Source organism: Bufo bufo, chromosome 2, assembly GCF_905171765.1.
Source record: "Bufo bufo chromosome 2, aBufBuf1.1, whole genome shotgun sequence".
In the NCBI taxonomy this organism is placed as follows: domain Eukaryota; kingdom Metazoa; phylum Chordata; class Amphibia; order Anura; family Bufonidae; genus Bufo; species Bufo bufo.
This window is the reverse complement of record NC_053390.1, coordinates 506447379-506471068: the sequence shown is the minus strand read 5'-3', so window position 1 is coordinate 506471068 and position 23690 is coordinate 506447379. Positions and strand designations below refer to the sequence as shown.

At 40.5% G+C, this 23690-nt stretch overlaps 1 protein-coding gene across 1 annotated transcript in view; it reads right to left on the bottom strand.

Annotated features, from left to right (window-relative positions):
* Window positions 1–23690, bottom strand: part of LOC120989621 (fibrillin-2-like) — a 159282-nt gene that overhangs the window by 68999 nt on the left and 66593 nt on the right. Inside the window, exons 7-9 of the mRNA XM_040417837.1 lie at window positions 14863–15060; window positions 6848–6973; window positions 5460–5585 (exon numbers count right to left, since the gene is read on the bottom strand). Of these exons, the coding sequence (XP_040273771.1) occupies window positions 5460–5585; window positions 6848–6973; window positions 14863–15060 (450 nt within the window). The remainder of the gene's footprint in view (window positions 1–5459; window positions 5586–6847; window positions 6974–14862; window positions 15061–23690) is intronic.

Here is a 23690-nt window from a genome sequence, read left to right as displayed (position 1 = left end):
GGTTAAGCAGAGCCATGAGTCAGACTTTTTACGTTGTATTATTGACCTGTGATATTAATATAGAACATGTAAGTAAAATAAGAAGTGCACAGAGAACCACCTGTATAGTGATATTTCACCACTGGAAGTGAATTTTTTCATCTGGGCTTGGCTCACTGTATGATTCCCTAGAAAAATGGTTTCTCATCGCAACTGAGTAGTTTGATCAGTAACACATGTCTAGCCAATCTGGGACTATACTATATAATACAGCTTTGTTCCTTTCTTTTGACATCTACTGTAGCATTGCAGGACCATTGTATTTTGAGATTTTCAGCTCATTGCTCTTCTCAAGCTAAGGTAATGTGCCTACTGTAAATACTATATACATCGAGTATCTAAAGGCCAGGAGTAGAGCTATATTGATGGCATTTGGGTCAAATGCATCGTGCCATTGCTAAATTTTGGGAAAGCTAATATTCCCAGGGTAGAGCTGTATCTGTAGCTAGTTTGTACATGTATCAGGGGATGGTGCTAAAGCCGTTGTCTAAAAAGTTTCATTGACAGATGAAACCACTTCAGTGTAGACTGCATTAAATGATTAGCTGATATTGGAAACCACAGACTAATAAATTATTAGGATGCAAATGCGTGCTGTTTTTTGTTTTTGAAGGCGAAAGGTAAGGATTCAAGGAATTTAATAGGTGTATGGAATGCAGTCACCGGCTGGTATGCCCTTGCTGCCACTTAGGTCTGGGATTTGTAGACAGGGAAGCATTTTAATAGGGACCAGGTGTTAAAAGACGTTTCAGCATATGAAACAGGTATACCATGCATTGCCTGTAAAAAAAGGCGGTGCTCTACTATAACCAGCGGAGGCTGGCCAACGCGCTGAGTATATTCAACAAACTGGAGCAAGGACATCATGTACAGTATAATTATAGTAATGCAAATATATACATGTATTCTTTTTAATAAGTTACTTTTCCCCCTCAATATCCAATTATAATAAGGAAATCCTATTTTTTCCAAATAATCCCCTCTAAGGTCACACTAAGCTGGCCTTGTCCTTGTATTAACCAAAAGACATCATGGAGCTTTGTGCTCACATTTGCAAAAAGTAATCCGCAGTAAGTATTGCTCTTTCCTTCTTGTACTTTAAACATAAATGATTCTGGGTAAAGGTCAGTATTAATCCTGCTCCCGCTGCTCAGAGCATCATGAACTGCCACAGCAGTGACATGTTTTAAGTATAATTGGAAATAATTGCGGTGGGGATTTCAATTGTTCCATGGCCAAACAAAATATACTAATATCCTAATTATGTCTAACCATTTTTTTGTAGTTTAAACCCTCACTCACACTACTTTCTATGGGGTCACAAAAAAATTTGAACAGCACACAGATGTAATCCATGTACTGTCCGCATCTGTTTGGTCATTCTGCAAATGATAGAACCTGTCCTATTGTCTGTTTTGCGGACAAGAATAGGCATTTCTATAATAGGGACTGAGGAAAGTGTGGGATGCACTTGGCTGGTGTCTGTATTTTGCGGATCTGCGGTTTGCATATCTGGTTTTAACTGGCAGAAAAAATATAGGTGGCACATTCCCTTTAATGTCTGCTGACTGGCTGCTTTACTTTCCAGGGGTCATTGTCCTAAGGCATCTTTGTGTTTTTCTTTGCCGGTTCTAAGCACTGAACTTTAAAGAAGAGTGGTCCCCTCTCCTGACATGTCTGTTTTAGTAACTGCTTGAATCACCAATGTAATAACAATTCTGAAGCATCTGTTCTTATGACTGTATGATGTGGCATTCCTTTATTATTCCTGCTAGAAGTTATAAATCAATTGCTAGCAGTTTGCAATGAAGATCCAGATGGGTTTTTACCAGTTGGGGGTTTGTCCCTGCACAAAATGACACTGCTAGCACTGATTGGAAAGTGTCAGACAGGGGCATACATAGAAATCATTGGGCCCCACAGCAAAAATCTGAATTGGGCCCCTATGCCCTGTTCCTAGCCCCTCCCACTACCCACACCCAGTCCCTCCCACTACCCACACATGGCTCTTCCCACTACTTACATTGGCTGGCTGCTCCCTGGCCACGACCCCTTTTCACCCAAAAATAAAGAAATAAAATGTACCATAAATAACCTAATCAAACAGGGATAAAAAATAAAATACATGTAGCAGCATAGAATGCCAGCTATTAGCAGAGCAAGTGCAGGGCAGCAGCCCTCCTGCCTGTATGTCAGGCTTTAGCAGGTACATTTTAAAGGTTAGGTACACTTTAAGCTTACAGCACTGGTAGTCCCCCTTATGAACTATGTCTGTTGTTTGCTCTGCTGCTATGTGTGCCCCCATAGCTCACCCCCCCCTTATAAACTGTACCAGTGCCACCATAGCCCCCCCTTAAGTATAGTACCAGTGCCACCATAGTAACCCTTATGAACTACACCAGTGCCACCATAGCCCCCTTTTAAACCATACCGTTGCCACCATTGCCCGAACCATACCAGTGCCACCATAGCCCCACTTTTGAACTGTACCAGTGCCACCATAGCACACTTATGAATCAATGCCACCATCGCCCTGCTTTGTACACTGTCCAAATGCACCATAGCCCCTCTTATGAACAATGCCAGTGCCAACATAGCCCTCCTTAAGAACAGTACCACTGTCACCATAGACCCCTATAAGAACAGTGCCAGTGCCAACATAGCCCTCTTATGAAGTACACCTTGCACTGTCTGCCCTGCTGTGCCTACTGCTGCTTATAGTGTGGATAAGCAGTGCTCCTGGGCCCAACTCAGCAGTGCACAGGGCTGCTGACTTACTGTGTGCACTGTGGCTTGCTGGTCACAGAGAGGCAGACAGGGCCGATCTTCACACACACTGCAGATGACTGACCTTTGTCTGAAGCCTGGAGGATGATGCTGATCACAGAATTTAGTTCACAGCAGGGCTAGCCAGTGGCAGTCCTGTGCCAGCACACATTCCCTTGCTAGGTGCACTGCGAGGCTAGCCACCGAGCAGAGCGCCTACCATACATTGCTAAATACTGATTGGTAAATCATCCAGCGCCTGACACACTCTATGTTATGGGTGAGGACAGTGACTGTTGGCGGGACATGAACTGTGTAAGGGGGAGGGGAGCCAGCCTGGGCCCGGCCCCCCTTCGGAGATTTCCAGATTGCAGGCTCCGCCCACACATGCTGGCAGCGCTATTTGTGTCTGCAGGCTGAATGGTGGAGCAGGGAGAAGTCTTCCTGCTTCACCATTCTGTGCACTGCCGGCCTGAAGAAGGGGAGGAGCGCAGGGAGCTGAGCAGTGAGTGACAGGACCGCAGCTGCCTTTCATCTGTATTAATGGAAGAGCTCATTGCTTCTGGCACCCCCCTGTGAGCACCCCCCCCCCCCTTAGTACGCCACAAACCTCACACATGAACTCAGGTTAGAAGCAGCTATATTTATTTAGCATAATTAAGGGGTGGAGCCTCTCATACATGACCGGGCCCCTTTCCCCACGGACGCCATAGCAGCTGCGTGGTCTGCCTCTATTAGAGGTAAAAAAATTCAAACAATTACACAAAATAACTTTATCGCTAGGTAATCCCAGGGTCTTTTACTTTGAGATAATCGACACAGTACAAATGGTGAGACCATTTATGCAAAAACGTGTCCATTCATGAGTAGAAGATCCCCTGTTAACAAATGCTTTCATATTCTAAATATCAGGTCTCCAGTGTGTTCACAATGACTAGCATGTTGACATAATTCATCACTTCAGCTACTTTAGTCTCAGGCAAAGCATACAAGATGTGTGTATTGACATGCCTTGGAAGAGGTTTAACATACCACATTTTCACTAAGGCTGGTCATATTCGGTAAACATGGCTTTCTGATACCTATGGCTGCTAAGACATCTCTGTCTGAGACCTCTTCAATGAGAGAAGGTCTTTAAACTGACATTTTGCCTTGTACACTAGGTCCACAGTTTGAAATATTCCCTTATGAGATGTTTTATCACATTGACCTTCCAATAGATGGTCCTTAGTGTTAAGGTGTCTATACGCATTATATGAGAATCGGAAGGGATGACTTACTACCTAAAGGTGCCTTCCAGCACTGGGGTCCTAATCCGACCAAGGACAACATCTGCATGGAGTTTGTATGTTCTCCCTGTGTTTTTGTGGGTTACTCTGGGTACTCTGGTTTTCTCTCACACTCCAAAGATACACTGATAGGGAATCCAGATTGTGAGCCCCACTGGGGGCATTAAGTGACGATAATGACTGTAAAGCGCTGCGGAGTATGTCAGCACAACGCTGTATAAGTGAGTAAATAAATACATAAATTAACATGTATGTGGGTCCCCTGGTTCCCCTCTAATGACAAATGTTAGGATAAAGAAGGATCAGGCATGTTGGATTTCAGCATGCCACATCCTTTGTTGACTCGGTAGATAAACCACTGCAGAGCCGAGCTGAGCAAGCATGCATATGGGTGAGTTGGGAGTAACAGCTGATGGTTGAATCAACAAATGTTAAATGTATGACTTGCTTGAGATCAAAGGCCAGATCTTTTATAAGAATATTAGTTTTAAATAATACTTATATTGATAGCTAATCAACATACATGTATGCTCTGGAATAATATCAGAAAGGATCTACAGGAAAACTACATTACTATACAGTACCTGAATAAACAACTTTCATGCAAGATGTTACAATTGTAAAAGCATAGTAATAAACCGTTATTGCTCGTTGCTCTTTGTTATGGAGAGTGGGCTATTCCTGACCGTGTTGTCCTGGCAGTTCCCTGTTTTTCACCCTTTAATTCCTATACAGAGATGTGGCTTTTTCTGAAGGGGAGCCACCAGGTCGCTACCTCTTTAAATAGTTTCGGTAGAGTTGGCAGCTGACCCAGGGGAGTCAGAGACACTGGTGCAGAACACCAAGGGATCAGGCTATACTTGTAGTCAGGAAACAGGCCTAGGTCAGGGCAGGCAGAGTATGTGCAAATTCAAATACAATCTAGGTCAGGGCAAGCTCAGGGTCAGCACTGTCAGGCACAGGTCAGGCCAGGAGGAAGAGAATCAGAGTCCAGGAGACAGGCAGACGTTGGTACACAGGCAAACAAAAGGATATACCTTATTTACAGGGTCAGGCAGCTCAGAGTACCTGGCAGGATCTGTAGAGACTTTTGCTCAGGCAACTAAAGGAAGCAGCTGATGAGAAGAATACAAGTCCTAATACACTCAGGACATTGACGCCCTGGCCTACTGCCAGAGTGCTGGAACTATGACAAATACAGGGTGAGTGGAGCGGCACCAGTGCCAGTCTGGGAGAGCGGAACAGCAGCTGGCACGGGCCGCCAGCGTAACTCTCTACATTACCTCCCAGGAAATACTGAAGTGAATGGCCTATAAAAGAGAGTTTTTATTAAGAGCCAAGGTCTTTTCCTTCTACTTAGCTTACCAATGCAACGTGACCCATCCAAGCTTGCGGTAAACCCTCTAGGACATATGCAGACATAGCTTCCAGCAGTGTTGGTGCACTCCCCTCCATCACACACATTAGGGATTGTGCTACATTCATCGATATCTATAAAGAGAATACACAGTTTGAGATGTATGGGTATAGAAAACGTATCCCTGTCGTTTTAATCAGCAGTATAATTTACGAACAAGAAACATGGCTACAATTCCCAATCTCCAATTATCCTACAGTTTATAGGTGTGAAGCCAGCTCCAGAATATCCCTGTAAGTCACAGTATATTAGGGGCACATTTGGCAAGCCCCTACTGGCAGCAGAAGAGTTAGTAGTGAGATCAGACATTCAGACAAATCTTTGTGTGTGAGGCAGACGTGTTTTATGGTCGTCTAGCATGGATACCACTCTCTGTTTCCTAGATCAACCAGGCTCTGAATAGCAGCCAAGTCATTAAGTTGTGCATAGCTTCGTCCCATCAAGTGGGAAAAGCAGTTTTCTATAGCCAAGACCCATGGTCATATCTATCAGAAGTAGCAAAACATAGCCAGATTATTTTAGATAAAATATGTCTATTTTAATGTGTGAGTTTTACTATAAATTTTACTAGATGGCCTGAAAAAAAACAAAAAAAAAAAACATGAAAATTGAGGACTGTAGATTCAGTATATGAATAGGGCTCATGCGAGTGCTGCATCCTCTAAAATGTTTACTTGCACGCCATGTAGATTGTAGATAGTCAGTATCAGTGCCCATATACTATGCAGGAACACCCCCTCAACTGGTAACCCCCATCTGGACCTTCATTGCAAACTGCTTACAATTCATTCATTACTTCTAGCAGGAATAAAAAAGGAATGGTACATAATAGGTTATAAGAATAGATGCTCCACAAAGGGGCGATGCAAGTGGTTTCTAAAACAGACATGTAAGGAGAGGTCTCAGGTCCTCGTTAAAACAATAGCAATTACAACTGCAATTGTATTTTCAAATACTGAAATATGGTAATGTTAAGTCGTTTTCACATGTATTTTTAGCAAATGAGAAAGGCAATCATTTATATGTTAAAACTATGTATACCCTCAAATGGTATGGCATTGGTCTAAAAGTGAGTTAGGATCCCTACAGTTAAACCGTCCCCTCGGAAATAATATTCAGATTAGAATATGACGGCTCGGCGCTGTGAGAACGTGTGTGTATGTGTCTGGATGACACATGGGTATTGTAAGTAATCAGTTTAAAATATATTTATTTATGTTTGTGTTTATAACCATGGAGAATTGGCACACGGGTAGAATACACGCAGAGTTTGTTATTGCAAAAGTCACATTTCTCCACAACCCATGGGAGAAAATTTCAACAGAAAATGTGTTACCTTCACACTTCTGTGAGGTCTCGCTCTGTTTGTGTCCAGCTGGGCATTTACACTCATAGGATCCAACTGTATTGATACAGTTACCACCTTGGCACAGGCCAGGTATAGCTTGACATTCATCCACATCTGCAAAATAAAAGGACATACTTTGCTCAAATAGATCCACCAATCCAACCTTTTTTATGCCAGGATGCTATGGTTTTAAAAAAAATTAACAATATGATTTTAATTCTTGAAAATAATCAACATGAATCGAAAAAGAGTAATTTAAGGATCGATGAACGACTAAAGGCTCCAGATTGAAAAGGTTGTATCCACTGAACAACACCTTTTGGTAGGAGGAATCCTTGAAGATAAGGAAGTCATGCTGCTGAAATTAACCTGAAACTGTGAGTGAACCCAGTAGTAAAGATGGCCATAAACATTGGTATAAAGTTGACCAAAATGGACAATTTCAACCAAAATGAACATTCGTTGGGTGAAATTAAACAACTAACGATTAGAAGTCCGCCTTGTTTAATATTTTCATCCAATAACTGGAAAAAAGTTTCCTTCATTCAAAGAAAGATTGTTTGTGTATAAGTGATCTTTCAAAGAAAGATCTGTTGTCCATGAAAGATCTTTCTTTGAAAGCACATTTCCATAAAGATCTTGCGTCCATTGCCTGGTTTTATTGATCATGTATGGGCAGTTTGATCAACTGTAAAGACCAATATGGACTAAAATCTGTATGGTCGTATCTGAGAAGTGATTGTTCACCAGATGATTGAAGTACAACCATCAACCCACTACTTTCACACTCGCGTTTGGTGCGGATCAGTCATGGACCTGCACAAACGCATCTGTTCAGATAATACAACCGCATGCATCCGTTTGTATTATCTTTAACATAGCCAAGTTTTCTATTGTGCCATATTGTGTCAGTGAAAACGGATCCGTCCCCGTGACTTACATTGTGTGTCAGGACGGATCCATTTGGCTCAGTTTTCGTCAGACGGACGTCCGCCTCCAAAGCGGAATGGAGACGGAACTGAGCCAAACTGATGCATTCTGAGCGGATCCTTATCCATTCATAATGCATTAGGGCAAAACTGATCCGTTTTGGACCACTTGTGAGAGCCCTGAACGGATCTCACTAACGGAAAGCCAAAATGCCAGTAGGAAAGTAGACTAATTAATGTGTTTGACTAGCTTTAGTGTTTAATTATGCTGTAGTGCCACCAGGGGGAATTAAGCATTATATGGCTTCCAATAAAATCAAAGAGATGTAGGAAGCGTCAGTGCTTGGTTCTCTAAACAAAATATGCTGTTTGTAGCTCCTCTCTGCAGATGAGGGTCCAGAAAAGGGGACTATTCTCCTCTATTAACTCAAAATTTGAAAATGATATAGCAAAAGATGCATTATACCATTATACGTACATATAAACAGAATACTTTTAAAGGGGATGGTCGCTGTATCTATATTTTTACACATTGCACATATGCTGGGAACAACACATAAAAGCAGCCAGTAATACGCTGTTATTGAAACATCGGCTCCGATGTCCTATAGTTTAATGTGCTTAATTCTTGTTTACAGAGTTTACTCTTAATTACAGAACAAAATGGATGCTGATGGAGGGTCATGTCCAGAAATAAAGAGACAGTAGTCAACTTTTCTAAAAGTAGGCATAGCCTTAACAAAAGGTTTAGGGTGATCAGACTCATGAGTCTTTAGTTGAAAATGGGCTTTAGAACTTTTCACATGAGAGACACAGCTAGATGACGCTTGGAGGGAATATAAAGCATAATGTAAAAGTAATGAGAGAAACTAGACTTTCTCTCCCAAAGATGCAATTGTTAAATTCAGTTCTACACAGGATCTGAGGACCAGTGCATTCGGAACAGTTGAATATAACCAGATGTGGAGAACACCAGCAGGATTAAGTTTTGGATTACAACCTCAGCCAAATCTTGGCCGCTCTTTACACAAAGGTTTCTCTGTTTGTAACCTTCCGCTAGAAAATTAAGGCAGTGTGTACTCATTAACTACAAAATTAACATGGTTTTGTGAGGCTCAAGACTTTCTGTACGATATGGGAACCTCATTATCCCATGGTTCATTTCAAGATATTACTGTTACTACTAAAATGAAAATAAATACATACAGTATGTTCTAAACTATGGCTATGGCTATATTTATTATTAAAGTAGCAATGGTGTGTGGATAATGGGGTTTTGTGGGTAGACAATGCTGATTAGCTACCCTTACAATAGGCTATCATCATCAGATTGGTAGGGGGTCTGACTCTTGGTAACCCCACCAATCATCTATCTGAATGGGCCTTGGGCAAATGGGGCAAAACTTCAATAGCTGCACAACCCTTATTAAAGGGATTAGCCATTTTCTGGCTGCATTTGACCAATATGTATGTAAGATGACTAAATGAAACTTACTAATATAGTCTTTATTGATTTTCTATATTTAATAAATCATGTACACTAGCGGGGCACATCTTCTATGCTGTCTACACAGGAGACTTGTCCATAAAATGGCCTCTGATGGACGGTCATGTGACCAGGCAAAAATAACTCAGTCTAAACACATCACACAGCCTTCTCTACTCAAATACACCACACATGCCACCTTCACTTGCAATGTTGAGAGTTTAGTGCATCTGTATTGTATTTGGGCGAGACTTAGTGATTTGCCTGGTCACATGACCTTACATCAGCAACCATTTTATGGACAGGACCTCCATGTGGACAGCACAAAAAACTTGGCCAACAAGGGAGAAGATCTTATGAAATATAGAAAATGGTGCAGAATATCAACAAAGGCTATATTAGTAAGTGCCATGTAGTCACCTTACAAACACATTGATCAACAGTAGTTGGAAAGTGGACAACCCCTTTAAGTAGTCAGTGTGCAGTGTAAACAAAGAAGAGACTGCTTGCACAAAGGCCTCTTTAAACAGCTGAAAGTCCAAGAATTGTACCCTCATAAAGATAGGCCATCAATATTGTGAACCTAAAAACTTATTGCAGTACATAATAAAGGTCAAATACTGTATATTAGGTTTCTTCAGGCTCAAAAGCACTACAATTACAAAGAAAATACATCAACCTGGCTAAAACTATCTAGTCACCTACCGTAGCTAAGCATTGTGCAGGACCTGAAAATTGGATAGATTTCCTACTGACTTCAGCTGGGTGAGTCTGCAGTGCTTAGGCTAGGTCTACATGGTGGCATGTGTCGCACGACAAAAAAGTATGCAGCTACACAGCGTGACACCTTGTCGCTGAAGAGTCACGTGACATTTTTTTTGTAATGATAGTCAATGGTGTCGCACTGCAACATGCAACAGTCCCACAAAAATCCAACTTGGATGGATTTTTTGCGACTGTTACGTGGCAGTATGTCGCATGTTTCAGTGCGACACAATTGACTATCATTACAAAAAAATGACTTTTCAGCGCCAAAAATTTGCCCGACAAATGTCATTGTGTAGCCCTAGCCTAATGCAGTAAATTCGATATGCCTAAAAATCCCCATCTGGGTTGAGCACTTCTGCTCTGCTTTTGTAGATTACAAAGTGTTCTGCCTTGCCAAACTTTATAGCCACAATGTTTAAATGTGTTACTAGACCACATTCTCTGTCTTTCCAAATCAAACTACATGGATTTAAAATAACACAGAACAGAGAAAAAATGGACCCACAAATGCCAGAAAACATAATTGCATAACGACTGGCTGTTTCCATTCTGACTGAGCGGGTGTCTGACCCTCTCTCGCTGCTATGCCCATTTGCAAGATGAAAAAAATTAAACAAAAATTTAGGCAGAGGTTCACCCCTTAACATAAACATAAAGGGGCCCTTTAAGAAGGAATGTCTGTGATAATGATAGTGAATAAAAAAAAGGACAAGACTGATTCAAAAACTCAATACCAAAATGCCTTTACTAGCTAGTATTGCACAAAATGACCTAAAAAACTCTACTAAAGAGACAAATTCATTTTAACCGACTACAAAAGGAAAAAGAAAAAAGATACATTGTTTAAGAGAATTGTTCACTATAATCATTTTAGAAAACTAGCTCAAGTAGATCAAGCAGACGATTAAGGCTAGTTTCATACTAGTGCTAGGGATCTGGCAGGCTGTTCCGGCAGGGAATGGCCTGCTGGATCTCTCTGCATTCTAGCATTGCCGGAAGCTTGAAAGTCTCCGATTGGCCTCATTAACCATAATGGGGACCATCAGAGAATCGGCCGGGAAAAATGCTGCTGCATCAGCAGAAAAGGCTTCAATTGTCACTGCAGAATCGGAATTGGAACTGATTGGCAAAGGGTTGCCTTCTCCGTTGAGTCTTGTTTTCTGCTTCATCGAACTGATGGATATATAAGATAACAAACACCTTGCAACCATTGCTGGAAGAACACGAGCTGGTGGTGGCAGTGTTATGGTCTGGGCAATGTTTTAGTGGCATTCTGTGGGCCCACTCATCCATGTGGAAGGCAACCGATTTGGGTATAAATCGATCCTTGCAGATCAGGACCTTATTTAGTCCCTCCCAGCCAGTCTAGTTGCTGTCCATGCTTCCTGTGGCAGTTACTCTGGATATTAGCTAGGCTTTTAAGTTACTCCTTGATGGTGCTACATAGGATCAATCTAACCCTATACTTCCTACAGTATCTCCTATACTACTAGGGGCAGATTGGCCATAGAGTCTACAGGAAAATTTCCTGGTGGGCTATTGCCCAGGGGGCCTCCTGAGCCCTCCTCACGGTCGTCAGCCAGGTAAGTAATGATCTGTTGCTCCCAGAGTTAATTTACACTGGGGGTGTCAAGCTGTTATCTACTTGGCTGGCGACCACAGGTGCTCTCCTGAGGCAACTGGAGTAGGAGGACAGAATGTGACAGCTGGTACTGGTCACAGCAGAGGGGCAGCTTCTGAGGAGGTATTTTGTGCTGCTTGGGCATTATTTTGCTGCTGGGACAGTTTATTGTGTTGCACTGAATTATTTAGCTCTGCTAGGGCGGTGTTTTGTGCTACAATATGGTATTGCTTGCCCTACCTACTTGTGTTGGCAATGCCTTCTGTCAATTTTGAAGCATCTACAACACTATGCTGGTCCACTGTTATTTTTTTCCCCAGGGCCACTTCAAGTTCCCAGTCTGCCCCTGTATACTACACCCAGTTTCCAGGTTTTACATTGGCACACACCTAATATAACTATGTGCCGGATAATCTAGTGACAGATCTCCATGTACATCTTCAAAATCCTTATTTTTTTCATGCATTATTTAACCGATTTTTGTTCATTTTTTCTAAAATATCAGGCCTACTTTAGCTTAAAGTTTTCATAAAACTGTGGGAACATAGAAGCTGTGTTTATTCTTTCTGTAGCTTTTTGGGGACTAGAGTGTTTTATTAATTGCTAAAATGTGCCTAGAAATGTCCTTTCCTCTATAAAGTGTGTCTAAACTGTGCACAAGGAATGAGATTAACACTTTAGGTTCAGGTGTGATTTTCATCACCTTCAAGTAATTGTAAACTAAAGGTTCTCCTGCAGAGGAAAGTTTTGCCACGCCAAATGGCAAGGCGTTTAAAGGCAAACGATCATCTGGGAGAGGATCTACAAATATGACTTCCAACATGTCAACTATCTCTTTGCATAGCTTTTAATTGTTATGCTTTATCTGTATAGACAGTGCAGCAAGATGTGTGCCGAAAGAATCATACAGCCTCATATATGTATTCTCCTGAAGGAGGATGAGTTCTGCCTCTTTCCTCCATAAAACCAGGACGTTGCAGGACCTCATACCCTAAGCCCCAGGCAGTGGCCAGTTTTTGCCACCATGCAAACCGCGTTTGACTGTATCTTCAGACTATTGCTCTGTTTCACACCGATTCCTGCAGGGAGCTGCTCTGTTGGCTGACAGCTAATAAACTCTCATTTAAGCTAAATTCTTACCAAACCCATAAGATTTTATCTAGAATCAGTGTTTATGAGCTGTCAGGAGTTCAGAGATAAGGGCTACAGATCCAACCAACCAGGTCTCTGAAGTAGCTCTTTGACGGATTCAGCGTGAAGTAGAGAGCCTGCTAGTCTGCAAATGCACTGAAAGTGAAAGCTGTAGCTGAAAAACTGTTGAACTTGTTAAAAAAGGCCAACTGGAAAAATTTAGCCCAAAATGAGTAAAATGCAATGATAAAAAAATTACCCTCATAGGTGTCCCTTAGCCTTCAAAGACAGGAAAATTGGACTCTGACTTGAGTCATTAACTAGTCTGTTACCTGTTATGTCTGTTTTAGTAAATGGTTGCATTCCACATGAAATTACAATTCTGGAGCATATATTTTCATATAAATATATGTTGTGTCATTCCTCTATTATTCTTGTTAGAAGTTTATGAGTAAAGGTACAACTGGGTGATGCTTTCCAATCGGTACTGTGAGTGTCAGACTGAGACACCCCCCAAACGGTAACACCCAGCTGTACCTTTATTCAGAAACTTCTCTTATGAACAATAGGAGAATGGCACAACATGCAGTTAAAAGAAAAGGCGATCCAGAATAGTTATTACATGGGAAAAGCAAGAAGTTGCTAAAACAGACATGTCAGGAGAGGTGATAGTTTCTCTAAATGGACAAATATTTAGATGCATAGGGCAGTATGGTGGCTCAATGGTTAGCACTGGTACCATGCAGTGCTGGGGTCCAAGGGACAACAAGTGCATAAAGTTTGTATATTCTCCCCATGTTTGCATAGGTTTCCTCCCTACTCCAAAAATATACAAAACTGACCCTTGTGTGTGTTGGGGTCGAGCCATCTACTTCCAGGAAGTTGCCCAACTGTGCCTGCACTTTGAATCCCTGTTACAGAAGTGAAGTGCATTGCACATATTTGTAATTTTAATGTATTTTGCTAACATTTTTCTTCTAGTGTTTTTCCAGTACAAGCAAAATATCATTTTAATATGTATCTAGATATATTTAATATCTATCCATGTAAAAATAGTTTCTTGTCTCTGGGTTAACCAAAAGATTTTAGGTGCAGTCACACAGAGTCAGACGTCCATTCCAGGCATGTGATTATTGACTGGTTCCTGCCACTCAGTAGGTGGGGGAAAGAGAACTCTAAACAACACTCAATTTACTTTGATTAGCAGAGCAATTAGCTACATATTTTTTGCTTAAAATCACAGTAAATCACAAACTTTCCTGGGGAATAACACCATTAACTCATGTATTACTTGTTTGATCTCCTTTGCATTGACTGTTATAAATTAAAGGGGTTGTGCAGGGGTTTTATATTGATGACACATTCTTAGGATAGGTAATCAATATCTGATTGGTCGGGATCAGACACCCGACACCCCCGTGAAAAGAAGGCGGTACTCTATGTGAGCGCTACTTCCTCTTCATTACACTGTCTGTTGTCTTGGAAATTAGTGTAATTACAAGTACTCACAACTTTCATTCTAATGGAACGAGTACTTACACTACGTCGCTGCTACAAGGGAGTCGGCGCGTAGTGTAATGAACAGGAAGCGTCACTCGCATGGAGTCGCGTAGGCCATTAATATAAATCCCTGCACAGCTCCTTTAAGTTATACTTGTAAGGCATGTAAGGCTCTTTTCACATTGCATTCTGTTATATTTCCATTGCGTTTGACGTCAAGAACAGTGAACTCTATAGAGCTATTCTCGGTGTCAAAAGTCAATGTCAAAATTTGTTTAGAACTGTTTTACAAATAATACATCAAGGAAGTCATTGCTCCGTTGACGCTGAACTAAACAGACAGAGCCTAAATAATGTGCATGATTCAACTGACCAACCACTTAATTGATGGGCCCACCTATTTCAATTACAAATGTTACTTTATAATAATGATATTACTTATACATTTTACAAACACATTTGGATAATTAGAATAATTAAAAAAGTAAGAAGGTATAAAAAGGGCCTCCAATATGGAGAAAGAAATTTGAATGAGATTTGATGATATATGATATTTAGCCCAATTTACCTTGGCAAGCTCCAGTTCGGATATTTGGTATGAATCCCCTACGGCAAGGGTGTGGTTGAGCAGGACACATCTCACAAGGATGACCCCAGGCACGGCCAATGGTAGCACAGCACAATGTCTTTGTGCACACAATACCACTAAGCTGTCCTTGACACATTTGGTTGCTGATTTGTGTGAAACATGGTCCGGTACGGTAATCTGAAGAAAGGAAAGACAACAACATTGATATGTGGTACAACATTGATTTGGTGGTGGCAGCAAGTCATACTAAAAGTCTACATTTGTGTCACCAAATCAGAAACTGGGCCACAAACATACCATGGTTAGTGTTTTCTTAGGGAGTCACCTAATATGGGAATTATAGAAATGCTTGTCTACATTTAAAACGAAAAAAGGAAATGGCTGCTCAGCTAATCACTGGATGAGGTCAGTGTGGCTAGTGATTGGCTGAACAGTAATTTCCTGTGTATTGAGAAGTCCCAGGAAGTGGAGATCGCGAGGGGACTGTGAAGCAGCAAAAGCAGAATGGTGGTAGCATTGGTAAGGTGAATATGATTTTTTTTATGATATTACACTGTGTTGAGCCTTTTCTATTGGCCATACACCCCCCTTTTAAAGTTCTGGGAAATTTTTAAAACATTATCATTGGATTGAAGGTTTAAAAATGACACATTTTAGTATTAAACAAATAATGAAGTTGGCTCCTTAAAGAATAAGAAGGCTTTTCTTACATAGTGTATAAAACAAATAGTTATATCTCCTATTTGATGCCATATTACTGCTTCTTTAATACCAGCACTTTCTAAACCTTATGCACTCTATCCAACAAAAACATAGGAAAGATATAAATGAAAGTAACTGGTATGTCTCGTATGTATTTTATTTTCTTTAATCAAGAGAAAGGAATTTTAAGTGGCTGTTAGACATTGCATTTGTTGTACGTCTAGTAATGCAGTTCCTCTTGTCTTATATGAACTTTACGGAAAGGAGTTAGTCTAAGCAGGAAAGCCCTGGAGAAAACTACAAGAAAGGGGGGTTGTTGCGCTTTCCTGCTATCAGTTCACCATGGTAGCAATTCCCAGGACTGTATTAATTGGGTAGTAAAATATCCCAGATGTAGAAGCAGAGCGATTCCCTCATAGTTTTCCTCCCCCCTTCAATCAGTGTCTAACACTGAGCTCATGCCATTGAGAAACTATAGGGTAGAAATCTGTGACCGTGTTCAGGCTCCTATGGCATATACTGGATTTGCACATCTGGGATCCTTCAGGCATTATAACACTAAAACATCATCAGGAACTCATGAAGAAGGAGATCTTTCAGCTATCAGAAGATTGATAGCACATTCTGTCCCAGAATCTGTCTCACATAATTCCCAGATCAGTCTTTTTGAATGGTTCACTGGAAAACACTACCTTCCAGGGTAGGGTTTCTAATTTTTTTTATTGGGGCCCCACCAGCCAGAATATGTTGATGCCTGGGCTTCATTAGTGGTAAAAGTCCATGCCTGAATCTTTCACGTGTCAACTGAAACCAGGTAAAGCAGAAAAGGAGTCAATTGTGTTGCTAAACCAAATAGTGATGCAGCCTGAGAAAGGCCTGTGTTGCAGAAGCAATCACCATATGATGACACTTGTGAAACTGCTACCTCAGTTGTATCTTATCAACAGCTAGGGGATACCTGATCAGAGAGGGCCATCTCACAGTTTAGGAGGAACTGATCTAGACTATAAGGCTACTTTCACACTGGCGTTTTGGCTTTCCGTTTGTGTGATCCGTTCAGGGCTCTCACAAGCGGTCCAAAACGGATCAATTTTGCCCTTAATGCATTCTGAATGGATAAGGATCCGCTCAGAATGCATCAGTGTGGCTCCGTTCCGCCTCCATTCCGCTTTGGAGGCAGACACCAAAACGCTGCTTGCAGCGTTTTGGTGTCCGCCTGGTGATGCAGAGCCAAACGGATCCATCTTGACTTACAATGCAAGTCAATGGGGACAGATCCGTTTTCACTGACACAATATGGCACAATAGAAAACGGATCCGCCCCTCCATTGACTTTCAATAGTGTTCAAGACGGATCCGTTTTGGCTATGTTAAAGATAATACAAACGGATCCGTTCTGAATGGATGCATGTGGTTGTATTTGAACGGATGCGTTTGTGCAGATCCATGACGGATTCGCACCTAACGCAAGTTTGAAAGTAGCCTAAGTTGCATTAGCTATCATATAGGTAACCCTACTTAAGGGGTAGACTTATTTTGTATAGGACCAATTCTATTACACAAAAATCTGCTCATATCAATAGTAGTTTCAGTAATTGGCATGAAGATAAAGGTTGTGGAATCTTTAAAAATATTTGATGTTGCTTTTATGACGGTTTATAAAGTTACTTTTATATGAGTACCTGTTTTATATGGCTAACTACAATAAGCCTGTGTTCTATGGACAGGGTTACAGATCGGATCATAAAGTCCAGGGTAATAAGATTTCCATAAAATGTAGGGGCACATTTATTAAGACCGGCGTTTTAGATGCCGGTCTTAATAAAGCCCTATAGCTGGATCGCCTTTTGTCTTTCACCTTTTAAGAAGGAATAAATAAAAGATACATTTTATGGAAATCCAGGTGCCTTGGACTCTCTATTTTACAGATCAGTGATCAAGTGGAAGGCTACACCAAGTCAATCACGGGCATCTAGTCGTGCAATAGATCCATACAGTTTTCTTGGGGATCGAGGAGTAGAAGAATTTAAATATCTGTCTGGAGTACTGGGCAAGGGTAAAAAATCAACATATGATCTTTTAGTTACAGCATCTTTCTCATGGCTGACCTAGTCTCTGTGAAAGAACAAATGAGCAATTTAGCAAAATGATATATATTTGTGACAATTTCAATTTAGAATATCTTCAAGGTCAGAGAGAACAACCCTAGTTTGTGCACACATTTTTCTTGTTACAATGTCTGCACATACATCATTTCAAGGAATTCAAAATGGGCCATGGCAATGAAAACACTGGTAACCGAGAGACAGAATATTCAGCAATTTTTTTCCTGTCTCCAGTTGCTCTATGGATAATAATGGTGTCTCCATATGTTCAAACACACTCTTCGACAACTTGAAAGGACACTATGAAGTAAGTGTGGCTTGTTATTGATGGAAATCAGACCTCGAGTTATTTGAGCCCTGGATGACATAAGAGCAATTATCCACATCTTTGTTCTAGAGTGTAAAATAAATACTCCGAGGGCTATTTACATTATGCAGGGGCAGATCAATCAGCATTCATGAGTCCCCAGCAATAGAGGGGGAATAAAATCATCTGTTACTGATCTTTCAAACATGTTTCCGTGTGCACAAACATTTCAGCATGCATTTGGACCAGAGAAACATATTGGTTTATAGATGTGGCTGATCATCATCAGTCAGCAGGTATAACAGAGTCATTAGTGGATTTATTAGAAAGATTATTGGTGGATGAAAACATGTCCTCGTCATGGACGTCTAATTATAGATGCATTGCATCTTCTGTAACCAACAACAAAGGTATGAGGACAACTAATGTATGATGATTTTAGTTTGGATTGTTATTGTTTTTACTCACTACTATTAGGACAAAATGCTGGTAACTACTGGTCATTCATTTCTTCAGATAGAAAACACCCAGAGATTAAAAAAGCAAGTAAGATATTGTAGTTGCTCACCAGATAGAAACACCAAATACACATGTGGGTGCAGATAGATCATGGCATGCCTTGGAATCCAGGAATGGCTGCTTCTCCCTCTGCATGGTATCCAAACTGGATTCACAGCTCGATGATTAGGAGAGGATAAAATGCAGATTGTGGGGCGCTGCCACTTGATCAATGATTTACTAATAAAACCAGGATAAAATACAAGAATAAAACAGTGCACTGTGATGCCTTTCGAAGGGCATCCCCCTTCTTCCTTGAGGAAGAATGTCAGCCCTCTTTCTTGAGGAAGAAGGTCCGCCTACTTCCTTGAGGAGGAAGGTCCCCCTCCTTCCTTGAGAAAGAAGGTACCCCTCCATTCTTGAGGAAAAAAGGTCCCCATTCTTCCTTGAGGAAGAAAGTCCTCCATTCTTACTTGAGGAAGAAGGTTCCCCATTCTCACTTGAGCATGAAGGTCCTTCTTATTCCTTGAGCAAGAAGGGAGACCTCCTTTGAAACGTGTCACCATTTTATTCTTTATTTATTCTATTTTATCTTTATGTTATTAATAAATAATTGATCAAATGACAGCTCCCCGCAATCTGCTTTTCATCATCTCCTGCTCATTTACTCAGATATGGCAGTAACTATGTAGTTGAACTGACTCATCCGGTGTCAAACTAATGCTTAGAATGTAAAGCTAGCCTTAGGCTATTTTCACAATAGCGTTAATATTTTCCGGTATAAAAAACGCTTCAGTTTTGTTCCCATTCATTGTCAATAGGGACAAAACGTTACTGAACAGAACGGAATGCTCCAAAATACATTCCGTTCCGTTCTCATACTGGAGAGCAAATCGCAGCATGCTGTGGTTTGCTTTCTGTCCTGGGATGCGGAGCAAGACAGATCCGTCATGACCCACAATGCAAGTCAATGGGGACGGATCCGTTTCTCTGACACAATCTGACACAATAGAAAACGGATACATCCCCCAATGACTTTCAATGGAGTTAATGACGGATCTATCTTGGGTATGTTAAAGATAATACAACCGGATCCGTTCATAACGGATGCAGATGGTTGTATAATCAGTAACGGAAGCGTTTTTGCTGAACCCTACCGGATCCAGCAAAAACGCTAGTGTGAAAGTAGCCTTACTCATCAAATGGAATGTGACTAACAAGGTGCCAAAGCTTGGGGACCTCTGATTTAGAGCAAGTCATTGCCCATATTCCTCCATAAAATGGTATGTAGAGCCTGTGCCACTGTATGCTGTAGCACTATAAATATTTTACAATGTGTGCTTGTACACCAGAACTGTAATTGGGGGGAACTGGGGGTGTTTTTAATAACTAAATTCTATGATGTATTCATTTGACAGAAAAATCTGGTCTAGTTTTCATGGAGTAGTGACTACCCATATGTACCATCTATTCAATACAATCATGGAACCTATAAGGGAAAGCACTGAGCCATATTGTACATATTATATAAAATATATCATATTAAGGTTATGCTTATGGGAATTTATGCCCAGTAATATATATATATATATATATATATATATATATATATATATAAATGTTATTAATGGCTTCTTTATGAAAGACCATGTGTGTTTTCTTTTAGTGGTACTTTAATATGATGTGGAACAGAAGTTGAATGAGCTCCAGACATAAACTAGTGTGCGAGTATGTAAGCCTATGCTGATAAACAAGCCAATTGATGAATTCTATGAGGCCATAATTGTTTATGGTAGATGTCAAAGTGATATAATATGCACGGGGTATAGCCATAGTTGCACTCTTGCATTTTATTTTACGTTATACTGTATGTGTATCAAAGTAAAAAAGGAGTAGACTGCAGTAAATGCGCACAGGATATCGACCAATATAATCATTTACATACATCTACCATTTACTACTGTATATACACATACATTTCAAACATGGTGCAGTCTAAACAGTTTTGAATCTATCATTTAATGATATTCACACACCATCACTCATGCAATGTTTCACGCTCAAATTAAACATCTGCTTATAGAATTCTAATTCATTATTATTAATTGCAATCTACTACTGTATAGCCCAGGACGTTAGCATGTAGCACACACTGCCAATGCAGATTTATTGTGTTGGTTTCACATTTTATGTTTAATGTCACATTTGCCACTGCAATTAGCTGTGAAATACCAGCCATCTATATGAATCGGATAGTATGTGTAGCAGGCATAAAGTGATATTTTTTTTGTTCACTTGATAAACTGAGGTACATCTCAGGCGTTTCTCAAGAAGGTCCCGTGATGAATCCTAGGAAATACTATAAAGAACCACATTAAAAGTAATGACCAGAATAAGGGTTCAAAAGGGAAAGGTTCCCATATAGGGTTGCAATCGCCCCCTTTGGCTAAGATGGGTTTTGATTGTTGGCACATTAGGGGGTAACCTTTTTTGTCAGAATCTTAGTAAAGAGGGTTTAATAGCCAAAGGGTTTCTATTTCTGGAGTTGACTTGTTTTTGAGATTCCTTGACTATGATTGCACTAGTATGTTTTTAAAAGATAGAGGTAAAAGTTTTTAATACTCTGTATTTTTCAGTGATAAGAAAAAGGATGGGAGTCATGACACCTGACATGTATTTAATGTGTAAAGTGGTAGCCCAACAGTCCTTCAATGGTAGATGCTGAAGGAAAGAAAGATTGGGCATGTTGAATCTCCACTGAAATAGACATGCACCCTGGACTATCACTCTTTAGTGTCTATGGCCAGCTTAAGAGTTGCAAATGGATCAGTAAAAACAATAGATTTATTGGCCATTACGAGGGTTTTCTAGCTAAACATTTAATTTGCATTATAGAGGTACATAAGCACCTTTATTCAGTACTTTTAGAAAATTTAGGTGGTACCAGGGGATACCTGGAGGACCCACTTGTTGAGACTAAACATTGCTGAATGGTGTGCCAGCTATCTGTGGGGCGGCATGTCCCTCATGGTTGTGGAGTAGCCGGAGGTGGCTAGCACCTGACCCAAAAACCCGGTTTCGGATAGACAATAGCTATGGTTGCAGTTGGAAAACATTTCTGGGTTAGTTTTGATTTCAACTAGTTCTACAGTATGGTGATGCACATTACATTATGCTGACATCATATCTTGGGACACAGAAAGGGGGAAACCAGTTGCAGACATGAGGTCTGCCTGGCAATGGAGCTGGTTGAGGTGCAGCGATTTGGGCCAGGCTTCCCTAAGTTATGGTAATGCAGATATATAACAAATAAAAGAAGTGGTATCAATCAACTCATCATCTTCATCGTAGAATTGTGTTTTTTGTCTGTGTATATCAGAATGAGGGTGCATTACAGTACTGCCAGTAGACATACTGTAGGATTATGGAATTTAATACACTGCCCATCTTGATAGACTAAGCAGACCATACTATTCATATTGTTTATTGTCAGTAGTAGGCGTTTGAATGGCAGAATCACTTTGAGATGTGATTGGTGGAGGAACCACTCAGAAACATGTAAGTGATACCACCCCATGTCCTGTTTTCTATTCTGATTTGTTTTGCTTGGCCCAGCAGTCCTTGTGTATACACAGATGGTGAGCTTGTTTTGTCTCCTAAAACAAGTCCAGGCTCAAAGACATTCTTCAGGGTTTAGAAAATTACTGAAGAAAAAAATGAACCCTCACTACCAGCGACCACTGACATCACATTTAGCAATAAATTCAAACCATATGTGTAAAGGTGTAGAGTTAACAGGACGATGTCAGGTAATAATGTTGCAGCCTATGTTTATCACAACTTTGTGTGCGTTAATGAGTTGTGTGTCCTATTTAATCCATCAAACTCTCAGAACTTGAGCTAGATGAAACAAAGCCTACTCTACTCCTTCCCATAGCTAAATCTGTACATGTGTGCAACAGTGTTCCCCCTTTCCGTGCCCCAAGATATGATGTCAGCATAATGGAATGTGTATCACCATACTGTAGAACTAGCTGAAATCAAAACTAACCCAGAAATGTTTTCCGCCTGCAGCCATAGCTATTGTCTAGGTCCCAATATGTGTTTGGCAGTATAATATCTTAACTAATTTTTTTATCATTATTTTTTTTAATAAAATCAGCTACTTTTCACCATGGAAGACTTAAAGGAAAGACTTGTGAATTTTAACAGTTTGAGGTAAATACCTCCTGTCAAGCTTAGCATATCCTTGGGTTTCTGCAAGTCAATATGATTTGACTAATGTAACAAACAGCAGCAGGGTTTTGCCAGATGCTTGAGAAAATGTCTAAGTGGGATGGGAAAGACACACTTCAGACCACTGACTAATCAATTTCCTGAGAGACGGAATTAGAGTCAGAAGGTCAGCTGGTGGTGTCCACATGCCTTCCTATGGGGGCTTCTCATAAACAGGCATCTCTCTCACCCGGCCTGATGACAAAACCACATTACAGCTTCTCCTCTGCGTAGGGGTTGTGGTTGTGGAAGGAGGGGGACAGAAATTTTAACAGCAGTGTTTATGAAAACAAAACAACATGCATTGTTTAATCTACATACATACAGTCAGGTCCATAAATATTGGGACATCGACACAATTGTAACATTTTTGGCTCTATACACCACCACAATGGATTGGAAATGAAACGAACAAGATGTGCTTTAACTGCAGACTGTCAGCTTTAATTTGAGGGTATTTACATCCAAATCAGGTGAACGGTGTAGGAAATACAACAGTTTGCATATGTTGTCTTATGTTTTTTTTTCCCCTTTAAGTAACTTCAGTAGATTTCCATTCACATTAATGAGATCCATTTTTAAGCATGTTTTTGTCATTATTTTTTGTGTTTTTGCATTTTTTGTTCATTGACATTAACAATTTAAACCTGTAATTCCGTCACCTCCCCCAGAAGATAAAAAACAGCAATACATTTTTTAATTTATTGATATTCTTTTTTTGATGTGATTATCTTTGAAAGGGTTATCCATGAAAAGATGATTATGACTTATCTTCAGCCGATCAGCAGTTTCAGGGAGCCACTGCGTTCACTGAAGCTCTGGGAAATGATGCAGGCTCCCAGAAGCTTTCCAAGGACAGTGCTGTACATTATATAGTGGCAGTCTTTGGAATTGCATTGACTTGAATGGGGCTGAGCTGC